The sequence below is a fragment of the Maylandia zebra genome, linkage group LG9 (genome assembly GCF_041146795.1).
Source record: "Maylandia zebra isolate NMK-2024a linkage group LG9, Mzebra_GT3a, whole genome shotgun sequence".
NCBI lineage: Eukaryota > Metazoa > Chordata > Actinopteri > Cichliformes > Cichlidae > Maylandia > Maylandia zebra.
Genome location: NC_135175.1, coordinates 28,762,041 through 28,774,871, shown reverse-complemented (window position 1 = coordinate 28,774,871; position 12,831 = coordinate 28,762,041). Strand labels below are relative to the sequence as shown.

Genomic DNA, 12,831 nt, shown 5'->3' with positions numbered 1-12,831 from the left:
AACCAGTTGCAAATGTGTGGTAACATGCTTTTTAGTATGATTGAGTTCTGGTGGCGGCTTGGGGGTTTGTGCATGCTCACATTAGTTGGTTCTCCTCGTTGTAGGCCAGAACTTGAGTGACATCCCAGTCTCCAGATGTGATAGATTGCAGTGTGTCTGTACTAATGTTGGGCTGTGGGTGTAGAGAAGCAAAAACAGCAAAAATATGATAGTTATCCTCCAATGCCACCAACAGTTTCTGTATGTGACAGGAACAGGACAAATATTTCACTACAATCACTGTACAAAACATCAGATGTACCACCTTGGCAATTTACAGGTGACAGAAACTGCTGCAAATAATCATCTAGAAGGAATTATGTATGCAAAATGTCTTTCAAACAATTTTTCATTAATATGGGCCACACTTTTTGAAAGTTTGATATGAAAGGTTCATCAGTTCCAAGTTAACTTCATGTTAGTGATGCAAATACTTGGCATACAAATATTCTCTCACCTGGGAGATGGACATGGAGATGTGAAAGAATTTGCCCCTGCCTCCTTGAGGAATGGCCCGTGTGAAGAACAGCTTCAGACCATCTTTGGAAAAGAGCGGCTTCTCATTCTGAATACACAGAGAGGGTTGATCTAAGTGTTTTCACTTAACAAGACATAAAATAAAGACTGCTACAGACAACTAAATACGCAGGCTGCTTAATGCAGTAATTATACTGGCATTCCCGCATTATAATTTAAAAAGACAGCATACACTGCTTGGAACAAAGCCATGTTAAATTTAAAGCTTGAATTTAATGACTGTGCATGTCGTCAGGCAAGAAATGCCAGGCAACAAAGCAAGTAAACAGTGGCTATAATTTAATGACTGCTACAAAGGAAAGGATAAGTACCTCAGTGCCTTAATACTCTAAATCTACCTTACACACACGTGTGTATTATCATTCTCACCTGCCTGTGGAGCCACCCTTCACTTTCATCTTCGTGTTTCTGTGGAAACAGATAAACAGACTTCAGTTGGGATAAAGAAACAGCCTTTCATACTTGCGGCACATGTGCCATGCACACTGTGCTCACCTTAGTGCAGACTCCCGTTGTAGCCTGACATAGTGTGAGGATTGAGATGTTCTGTGCTCTGTTCAGCCAATTAATGGCTAGTTTGGTGGTGGTGGCCCATTTCACCATGGTCACATAGTACTCACTGGCAAACAGAAAGCATATTTAGCATTTATTATCGTTGGTATCAGCTGCAATGCGGGTAAAAATAAGATGATGGAAAAAGTGGTTGCATCTGAACACAGAGAAATCAAGCAGTGTATAAAGAGGTGGAAAAATAGGCTGTAAATATGAAGAGACTAAATAGAGGCATTAAACTTAAACACAACACCCTATTAAGGAAAAATGCATCACTGGGGACAGAAAATCCCCCAGTCTGTGCAGCATATCATATAATAAAAATACCCACTATGACTCTGTAATATACTGTATTCAAAAATATTTTATTATCCAAAAATCCATATTGCTTTGCATCACCTATGATAACACATGTATATACAACTCATATTTAGGACTTTTCTGTTGATCTACAGATTTGTGATTCTGAACATAAAAAATTTTTTCATCCTCATTTTTCATCCATGTACAGGAAAGGTATAAATCTCCATATTTGGACACTGGATGGGTCGGCAGGGAAGCCACTTACATCAGTTACAAGTCCCTGATTAGATGTATTTTTAACCTTTACTTGTTTTACTTTACATTTTAAGTTATTGTTGTTACTGATTTACATAATATACATAATTAATGATTCATTAAAAAATATTTATCTGAACTGGGGACTCTAAATACTCTAAATCCTACAAAAGTTATAAACCCTCTTTAACTGAAGCTTAAAGTCTGTCCTGCAATCACATCTTGACTGTTTGTACAGATATGCCAAAAAAAAAAAAAAAGCCAATGATTTTCCACCGGTTTTATGTGACTGCAAATCTGAGCCAAATCTACGATGTGTAAAATGTGCATCGGTTGACTGAGCACAGAGGTAGACTGTTTGATAGTTTTGGATGACTCACCCTATCCTGGGATCATCAGGCCTCCTCATTTCAATGGTGTGCAGAGGGCCGTTAAGGTTCACGACATAAAGAGTGATGACTGGATTTTCCTCTCCAGCCTGATCAGAATGAAAACAAAGTGAGTAACTGAGCATAATATCCCATAAAAAAACAAAGCAAAACATAAAAACACTTTGCTTAAACCATTCTATTTCTATAATTTAAACTATCTGCATCAGTACAGATGTTTAAAGAAGGAAAAAGTATACCTTAGGGTAATGGTACTCTTTCCCTATTGGGTAGGGTGAGCCTGTAAACATTGGCAGCTCCATCCTGGGCACCAAGGTGTCATTGATGGTGGCGTATGCTAACCTGGCACCATCTGGAGACCACCAATGGGCAATGTGGGACTGGAAAATCTCCTCTGGAAGAGCAAATAGAAAATGACCATCAATCATAATCATAGTGAATAACACAATCCAACAGCAAAGACAAAAGTTAATTACATAGCTGCAGGCCAACAGCATCACACGGTTGTTACTTGTTGGGATTATAATGGAGCAGGTGTTCTGGGGAAAAACTGCATTTTGAAATTTATAAATGCTCTTTATGATTACTAGCACTATTTGTATTGGTTTGCCTCCCTTTTCTTTCTCCCACTGGTCAGCATATGTGACTTATGCTTGACTTTCTTTTCCTTTTGACAAGTCAGGGCTAAACAGTATGATAACTCCCTCCTGAAAGTAGAAAATCCCTCAACTATTCAGGTGAAAGAGCAAGTTTTTCTTAAATCCTCCACATGCCAAAGTGCCCTTGGTCAGGACACTGAGCCACAATTGGTGGATGAGTGTTTGTATGAATAGGGGAAGGAGAAGCATTGAGGATTATTTTTAAAATACTACTGCTGACTATTTCCCTAATTTGGTCAAACTGATAAAAGATTCAAAGTTACCCTTTTTGTCCTCTCAGCAACATACTATACATACAACTATACTTTGTGCCTGAGCTGCTAAATTTGGAATCTCCCACTCACTATCTGTCAAACCTACATGTGAAACCACTTGCTACCCAAAAGTTTGAAGTCATAAATCACAACAGCATTTAATCTCAGTACACAGCATGCTGACCAAAATAGAACTCAGCTACATTTCCCTGAAATAAACCTAACAGCACTTTCTCACCAGGTACCACAGCGCAGATAACTTTCTGGGTCGTTACTACATTTCTGTGTGTACCATTTTCAGCAAGAGGCTCAGCTCATTTCAGGTCGGTGACCTAGACATTTCCCCCGAGCCCCTCTGTGTGCAAGCGTGTCCACATAAAATAACACAGCGATCACAGACACTCCTGTTTTACATATACAGAGAGAATAATGGGGAAATGAGAGCAGTCTAGGTCCTTCATCTCCTTTGCAACACAAAGACAGACAGACAGACACACACAATTGCGTCTGTCAACACAGAGTGTCTCATTAGGAAATTATGCAAATAAAATCTCACTGAGGGAACTTTTTGGCAGCATAAAGCATAGCCTTGACAATCCTACTTCATTACTAAGTCTGTGGCGACAATGCAGACGATATCAAAAACACTCCGACTCATTGTTACAGCCTGCCACTAGCTACATTTATATCAACTTTTGCAATTAAAACTTCATTAATGCTGTTTATCTGTGGGACTGGGTGCTGGCTTTGGGGAATTAACAACATCAACTACCAATTTGCATTTTCATTAACCACGCATCGCTTGGTGGAATTACTTGATATGCAGCATCATTTGTCAAACACCTCCGGTACAAACGCCTATGTACATTGTTCTCTTACACAGTTCTGCAAAAGTAGTTGTGCTTGTAACCTTCTACTGATGGACACTGTTTCATGTGTTTCACTGTTTCAGACTATTGTTTGCCTTATTTTGTCATATAGTATCTATCTATATATATGTACATATATCTATTGCAAGCATAATATGCTTGCAATAGATATATGTAATGCTTGCAATGCTTGCAATAGATAATTTACTTCTCCATATTATGGAGAAGTAAATTAGTCTTAAATTAGCTAAAATGAGCATTTGAAGTGCTTTAAACACTCTATTTCAGGCAGTTATTTCTATGCTTGGATCTGTATGAAGTTAAAGGGTGGGGATATCCCCAACATGGAAATCTCAGTTACTGTCAAAACACAAGGCCCACCCACCTGCTGTTCAAAACTATTGTTTGCCAAACGCAACCAATCAGGCGTATAAAGAGAAGGAAGGGAATACACTGTAGCTGCACCAAGGGTCAGTATAAGTTATATAAGAATTATTGTGAATTGTGAATCATGCAAAGCTACACTTGTAGAGAGTTGTTGTTGTTGTAAACAAAAATATGAGTTGAAAATGAGCTGAATAGATTCCCTTAAAGAACCTGAAACAATACACATCCCTGCGGAAGTAACATTATAAGGAAAAAGGCTAATGGAAGCCTTTAGTCCCATTAGTCTTTGCTCTTTTAGTCTCCCTTGTGTGCCCACTTGCACCCTGCTGGCAGTGCTCAGTGGGGAATGATTGGATCTCACTGTCTGATGCTGAACAGAGCAGCATAGGACAACAAAGCACTGATTGCATTTTCAAATGGTGAAAAATAAAATAAAATATAAAAATGATTTCCCGCATGGCCAATTCTACCGCTGCGTGCCAACTTCACCGGCGGCAGCTTAAAAGGCTTTCCGCGCGGAGTGGAACGGCCGAGCTGTCAGATCCACTCGGCTGGGGACGCCCAGTCACCTTGGCCAGTCAAGGAGAAAGCAGTTACATCTCTGGAAGTGTCCTGATAGGTGTGTGATTACAAAAGAATGTGCAGGGACAAAAGAGAAACCAAGAGAAGAGGCTGTGAGCGAACCACTTTTAATGAGCCAGCTCTCATTTTCTCTCTTAAGTAATGAGATCACATCTCCTGTCTTTTTACAGCCCACCTCATTGTGACGAATACGAAGGTGAGCTGTCGGAGGCTCATCTCCTTTGTCCATGTTCTCCATCCTGGTGTGCAGACTACATTATACACTGAGTAGAGGACATTATTAATGCATGAGATGCCATAAGTCAAGCGGCCATTGGAAAATAATGAGTGCAAGGTGACAGACTCAGGAAAGCTGAGCTAACAAGAAAAAAAGAAAATCAGACATCCAAGGTTGCAAATATGTGATTTAAAAAAAAAACATTAACAGGATACAAAAAAAAATATAAAAATGCTGCAAATATTCCGTAAACTGTGGCACAATAACACCACGAATCCTTCTCAGTGTTTAGAAAAAAATGACCACATGCATCCAACAGAGGGCAGCAGAGAAACATGCCAAACACAAGGTGAAGAAGCAATGCAGCACAGAGGGAAAGCCTACCTTTGTCTTTAGTGTCTGGTGCATACTTCTAGGTCACTGCTCCTCTGTTTTGGAGTCCAGCTATTTTTCTCTTTGAGATGAGTTGTGTTTTTGACATTTGTATCTATACGAGCTATAACATTTGCATTAACCCACCAGTCACCTCTGCCAAAACAAACAAACAAACAAACAAACAAAAAACTACACAAATCAATGTTTGATATGTCCAATTAAGTAAATTTTAACCACAGAGCACGGCATTGAATACAACTACATATACCTGGCATGGTCAAGCCCTGCTAGCCCTTTATTCTGGCTTGCCAACAACCAAACTGGTTAGATGGCATGAAAATCTTCCAGCCATAGCGCCACAAAAATATGACAATAAAGTAGCTGATACTAAATACAGCACAACTATCAGTGTGTAGATTGAGGATGTGTTGCAAGTGATAATTAAGCATTAGCAGAGAAGCACATGACAGAAGAAGTGAGATTTTGCAAAGCATCTACAAAGCCTGCAAATAATCTGTTTGTAGATCTGGCTTAGGAAACCGAAGGATGAACACTGTATTACAGGGCATTGGTTTTGCAGGTTTATATTCAGAAAGGAGATTTTAAAAAGATACAAGAGGATTTAGCCACTTTACAGCTACACATTTTGCAACAGTTCACTTCCTGTCATTTCAGTTCAGTTATATTTATCTAGCATCAACTGGCAACACAAGTCAGAGCAGGACACTTTACACGATAAGGTAAAGAGTTTCCTCTAACCAAGAACTTGATAAGTAGCTTCAACATAAGCCCAGCATTTTGCACATTAACAAAAAGATGCGATGTGAACATGTTACAGTTTTTAAAAATAGAGGGATGACTGCAGAAAACAGCATTTGTGGGTTTACAAGGTTAAACTGATGCATGTTTTTATTCTTTCCTCAAACACGCTTTGTAAAGTCGGCATTTAGTTTTTCTAGTTATAAGGTGCAAGCCAATTTACTTTGAAATATAGACCTCAAACCTCATGAGGATAGTGACATTTTTCACAAAGTTGAACAGCGTCCAGTCCAGACATAACGTTATGGCTTCTGCTGCCTATAGCAGACACTTACTGAACTGCAGTCTGCAAAACATAAGGTCCAGCAATTTTGAGCTTAAACTTCTTCAATTTTGTAACTTCTTCGGTCTCTTATGAGTACCACTTTAATGCTACACTCCCCACAAAATATAGGATAAGGTAAAGAAAAAGACAAAATACCACACTTCAAATGTCCTAGTCAGCGAGAACAAAATACTCACAATCTGTCTCACATCAAAAAAGAAATACGTGCTTTGGAACAGAGCCTTTGTCAGAGCACTAGAAGTAAATACAGTCAGTTCAGTGTTATACACAGGGGCAGCTTGAAGTTGGACCTAAACGTAAAAACGTTTCACTGAATCTAAATAATTGCAGGTACGTAATTACATTTAATTTTGGCCTCATTACACATACAACAGAAAACGCTAAACTTCTTACACTAGTACAAAGTGGCCAAAAATAATTATTAGTTTTTATTAGCTTCACTGTCAGTATTTGTTATTTTTATGACTGTAAAATGTCAATATTACAATAGAAACAACAATTAGACTCCATTGTTCTGGACTTCAGGTCCATGTCTAACCAAAGTGATAGCACATTTTCAGTCAGTGTTGGGTGGTTACCCTTTGTCACATCTCAAGGTGTAGACAGAGTGAGGAGGGTGTCTGCTATGAGAACCTCAGAACAGCATCCTTACTTTTTGCGGATGATGTGGTTCTGTTGGCTTCATCAGAGCGTGACCTTCACTATGCACTGAACTGGTTTCAAGCCAAGTGTGAAATGGCTGGGATAAAAGTCAGCACCTTCTAACCTGAGGGTATGGTTTTCTGCCAGAAAACAGAGGGAATGATTCCTCTGGATTGGGGGAGAGAGACTTCAAGCAAGGTAATTCAAGTGTCTAATTCAAGTGAGAGTTGGGCAAGCTGGGGCAGTACTGCTGATGCTGATGCGGCACTAGAAGTACTGCAGGTATTGTACCAGACTGATGTAATGAAGAGAGAGCTAAGCTGAAAATTGAAGCTTTAAATTTACCAGTCCGTCTATTGTCTCCCAACCATCACCCTCTGCATGGTCATGAAATATGAGCGATGACCGAAAGAGTAAGGTCACGAATACAAGCAACCAAAGGGTGGCTCAGCCTTAGAAATAGGACGAGGATGTCAGACTTTTGGAGGGATCTTGGAGTAGACGTGCTGTTCCTGTATGTCGAAACGAGCCAGTTGAAGTGGTTTGGACATCTGGTTAGGAGGCCTACTGAGTGGCTCCTTTTGGAGGTCTTCTGGGCATGCACAACTGGGAGGAGGTGAGGTAGACCCAAATGTATATCTTATCTGGACTGGGAATACCTTGGAAATCCCCAGGAGGAACAGAAAAGTGTGGATGGGAAGAAGGACATCTGTGATATCCTTCTTAGCCTGCTGCCACCATGACCCAACTTGGGATAAGTGGAAGAAAATGGTAGGATGGATGGATGTTTGATTTTAGGTAACTCAACACAATTGAAATTCACATAGAAATGTGCTAAAAATGATCTCGATTAAGACAGTTCTCTACTACCACAATTGGTAACATTGAGAAGTAGAAGGTCCAAATACAAGTTGTCAGTCTAGTCCTAAACATTTCAGATGTTTCTTAAGTGACGGATCTTATTTTGTCTGATAATCTCCAAACAGCATGACTCACATCCACCGACAAACTATTTCTCCCGTCTGTTTCAGACAAGCCCATATTTTCACACCCTTTACTAATCTTTCTCTTTCCAGTGCACAAGTGTTGATTATGTGGTTACTCTATCTCCTGCAGAGTCTGACACAAACAGACTGATAAACAGAAACCACCCCTACAAACAAGCCTCTCGATGCAAACATTCATCTAGCCAAATATCTAAGGGGCAAACACAAGTAAAATCAAAGCAACAGCGGGTTTTTATCTGGGCACACCAGAGCCTAATAAACAGCCATTTCCTTGGGCTGCGTCACACTGCAGGATGTGTCAGTATCAGTACAGCCTCAATAATCAGACAGCCAACAGATGACAGAACACACGACTATTACACACAGCCCAATAGCACTCTTGGCTGCATTTCCTCTTTTTTAATTTTGCTTTTCTTCTTTTCTCCCTTCTCTCTCCATTTCTGCTGTCTGCATATTACTAGGACACACACACACACACACACACACACACACACACACACTTATGGATTAAGACAACATTGCAAGCAAGAGGATATTCAAGCCCTGGGAGATTATTTGCCAACCTTTTCACCCGTTAGCATCAAATCTGCTGCACAGCGACAGGCACAGCTTAAGACCTCATTCCTCCTCAGCAGCAGTGTGACCCTCAGTTTGACCTTGGCTGGAGGATGGCCTGAGTCATTAGCATGGAAAGTCTGATGCCTTGCAGTCTTGCAGATGAATGTAAACATTAGACAAGCTGGCAAGGCTTCTAAGCTTGCCTGCAAATGCTTACATCATATCTGGGCTAATGCCAAATCTATTTACAGGCTTACAAATACAAGTTTTTCAAAAGAGATTTATTATTAATGGGAATGAAAAGGACTTTTAGTGCATTCTCAAATGAAGATAAATAAATAAATAAAACCTGGCATAATGAGGCCATCAAAATCAGCTGGTTCCAAGACATTTTGGCATAGATTTATACGCAATATGAACATTCCTCAAAGCCTCAGCCTCAAAATTTGCAACCCTGTTTGATGTCAGGGGTATCTCTATGTAATCATAGTCATAGTCATTACCAGCACAACCCCATCCACTGTCTATGGGGAAAAGAGTCAACTGGAAGAAAATTGACTACTAGCTTAGTTGCACTAGCCTAAAAATAAGAGGGAAATTCTGGCCACTATGAAAAAAAATGAGAAAAATCAGGAGTTGCTGAGGGACTGCATTACAGATTAAAAGTACATTGCAACAATTGCGCGTGCAACCCCTTCAACCTGTGGGCAAGCACAGTCAAGTTGACTGCACAGGCTGTCTGATGGCAAACAATCAAGTTTTCAAATAACTCCTTTCTAATTTATAAAGGCAGAAAGACAGCCAACATGTTGCAATCAATCTGCGCCAGTGAGCTCCCATGTGCGCTACTCATCTGCGATACATCTCTTTGCAATAGAGGACATCTGGCCGTATTCTGGTGTATATAACTGTAAACTGACGAGTGCCTGTGTCAGTTTACAGTTAAATCACTGTCCTTCAGCACCCACATCACTAATTGTGCAGGAATTTCTGTTTCAAATCAATGAGGCTCTGGCGAGATTATGAATGTAACGTAAATTTCTGGTTAACATGAATATTTATGTATCTAGACTGCAAGAGTTTCATGATTGCCAATTTATGACAAACAGCAGCCAGCCTGACCCCATTCAACTGCAGAGAGGTGGTAGATTGACTCTGTCTTGTCTTTTTATTGCTGTTTTGATGCACAAAAGTCACTTTGAAGACAGAAACTGACATTGAGTGGTCACACACCTGATCCTTGTCTTTGAAGAAGGTAACAAAATCGTTCTTGGTCATAATAATGCTCTCTAGCCAATGTTTTCCAACCACAACAAGCCTGTTTCGTTGTCTTCGAAAAATCCCTCCATTATTGAATAAACATAATTCTGATGACAGGCTTTCAAATGTGTTGTGTTGAGATAATAAAATAGCCCCTGTTTTTCTCAAAATAAAACACTTTACCACATCACATTGTGCACTTAAAGCACACAAAACCAATTGTATAGTCCTATGATTCACTTTTATCTCAACATTATGAAGCTGATTCTATCTTTTATCTCTGAGTGAAAGATTTATCTGGTCAATAAATGATGAGTGTAAATTACCAGGCCTTCAGCAATCCATAAATATGGGGTCAGACACTGCAATATCGCTCCGATTAATGTTTAAATGGCTCAGAATGGATATTGCTCTTGAAGAATGGACTTGCTTTCAAATATCAGCTTGGTTAGGCGGAGATAAGAGGGCTGTGGGTGGACAACATTAAATAAAAACAGATGAATTTTGCAGGAAAGGCAGCCAACGGGCTCTAATCCTGATGCACCGGTGACCTCAGATAACCTCTCTGCCACAGTGTCTAAACCCTGACATCTCCTTGGTGGCAGCCTCACACTTTCAAACAGATATGTGATGTTTAGCGTTACTCCAAGATTAACAGCTTGTTGTGTATCATTGGCTGTCTCCATTTCTGCTATCTCTGTATCTGTGAGTCTGCTGCTCCCCATCTCCCTCCTGCTCCGTTATTAAAACACCGTTCCACTGGAGCAGAGTGTTCACCCAGCGCAGCAGATATAAATTCATTAGTTGAATGCTAACACAGTCCCTGTCACGGTTTATACTGTGAGGCATACAGGTGAGCTTTGATCGGTGGTGTTGACGCTCGGAGAGCACTTTGACATCTATATCTTAATGCACAACACACACACAGCCGCCGAGTTAATCCACATCAACTGATGTAGAACATTCATTCGTTTTCAGGGCTGTGTAAAGCAGAGGCAAATTGACAGGATATCCATTTTTTTAATTTACCTGCAGGAAATCAAGCGCTACATGCAAAAAATACTAATGTGGCTACAGACACTTGGGAGTCATGCTGTCTCATGTCATTACTTCTAAATACCTGAGCTGCTGCAGAGTGTTCAAATTAGAAAAATGTAATACAAGGAGAATACACGGGACAAAAGAGGTTTACTACATGTTTTCCCTAATTGTTATCAGAACTAACACACTATTTTCTTTCATGGAAAGAGTTAGATTAGAAAATGAATGTCAATCTTATGTCTGTATGGTGAACGTAAATTGTAAAGACTACAGCCTGTAATGGGTAGAGTAGCTTACAAAAGTAGAGAGCAGAGAGAACCATTAAACATGCCTTGTTACATACGGTCGCATCAAAACTTTATCAGTGTTCTTCATAATATTGCTTCAGTTCTTTGAAGTTTGTGAGGATTTGTTTATGCACAGCTGTCTTGTGGTCAGATCACCACATTTTAATCTGGCCAAAGTCTGGACTTTCATTTCCTTTTTAAGCTATTCTGCTGTATATTAGCTGTTGTGCTTGGGATCATTGTCTGGTTGCAAGACCCAAATTTGGTCAAGCTTTAGCTCTTGGATAGATTCCCTCACATTTGACTCTAATCACACTGATATACAGAGGAATTTGTGGTCAATTCAATGACTGCAAGATGCCCAGGTCCAAAACAAACTCAAATCATCATCCTGAAAATTGGCATAAAATGTTTGTGCCAATATGCTGCGTTTGTTTTTTGGTTATACGACACAGGGCGATTGTGGCTCAAGTGTTGGGAGTTTGCCGTGCTGGTTCGAGCCCCAGCTTGGACAGTCTCGGTCGTTGTGTCCTTTGGCAAGACACTTCACCCGTTGCCTACTGGTGGTGGTCAGAGGGCCCAGTGGCGCCAGTGTCCGGCAGCCTCGCCTCTGTCAGTGCGCCCCAGGGTGGCTGTGGCTACAATGTAGCTTGCCATCACCAGTGTGGGAATGGGTGGATGTGTAAAGCGCTTTGGGATCCTTAGGGACTAGTAAAGCGCTATACAAATACAGGCCATTTACATACATCGCAGTTTTGCTCATCTGTCCAAAGGACATTGTTCTAAATGTCTTGTGGTTTGTTCAGAAGACACCTGACCAATCTAAGCTGTGTTGTCATATTCTTTTTTCTTCAGAGAGAGACTTTCTTCTGGCAAACCTTCCAAACACTTAGCACTTGGGTTTCTTGCAGTTTCTCCGAGCATTGCATAGCATTTTGTAATTTGCTATGCTTGGAAAGATTGAGTTAACACAAGCTCACACTTGCTGATGATCAAGTGCATATATGCTCATAATTCCTATAGAAGCAATACGAGTCTACGTCTCCTCAACTACTATGCTACCATTGTATTGTATTTGAGCAGCAAGAAAATCGTTTGCCTTACCCTCATATAACCAATCACTGAGCCCATTGAAGATGACACCTTCTTTACCGGTAGATACCAGACGAATAGAACGGCTCTCCACCTTAGACCGATAGTAGATGTTGTTTTCAAAAATGAAGATCTAGAAGAGTCAGAAATAAAAGAAACGCAGTCAAAAATTTGAATGGAAAAATTGACAAAACATCTAGAGAAGTACATGTCCTCAAGATCCTTGAGCTCAGATACTGATGTTTCAATGAAACTGACTACCAGCTTTCCTATAAATTTAAATGTTGTAAAAGTGAATGAGGTCTTACCATAACAGCACAAAACAGAAAATCTGAGGACTGTGTTGTATTTAAACTGAAGAATAAGATCAACCGTATATCAACCGTAGGGTCAGAAACACACTCATTTTACACACAAGACA

At 40.1% G+C, this 12,831-nt stretch overlaps 1 protein-coding gene across 5 annotated transcripts in view; it reads right to left on the bottom strand.

The window, feature by feature from the left end:
• The window catches only part of dpp6a (dipeptidyl-peptidase 6a), a 358,152-nt gene that overhangs the window by 15,128 nt on the left and 330,193 nt on the right, over window positions 1-12,831 (bottom strand). For all 5 annotated transcript variants that reach the window (XM_076888303.1, XM_076888304.1, XM_076888305.1 and 2 more), the window contains 7 exons: window positions 12,423-12,543; window positions 2,315-2,469; window positions 2,067-2,164; window positions 1,072-1,195; window positions 946-984; window positions 497-604; window positions 81-172 (listed from right to left, as the gene is read on the bottom strand). In XM_076888303.1, the coding sequence (XP_076744418.1) occupies window positions 81-172; window positions 497-604; window positions 946-984; window positions 1,072-1,195; window positions 2,067-2,164; window positions 2,315-2,469; window positions 12,423-12,543 (737 nt within the window). The remainder of the gene's footprint in view (window positions 1-80; window positions 173-496; window positions 605-945; window positions 985-1,071; window positions 1,196-2,066; window positions 2,165-2,314; window positions 2,470-12,422; window positions 12,544-12,831) is intronic.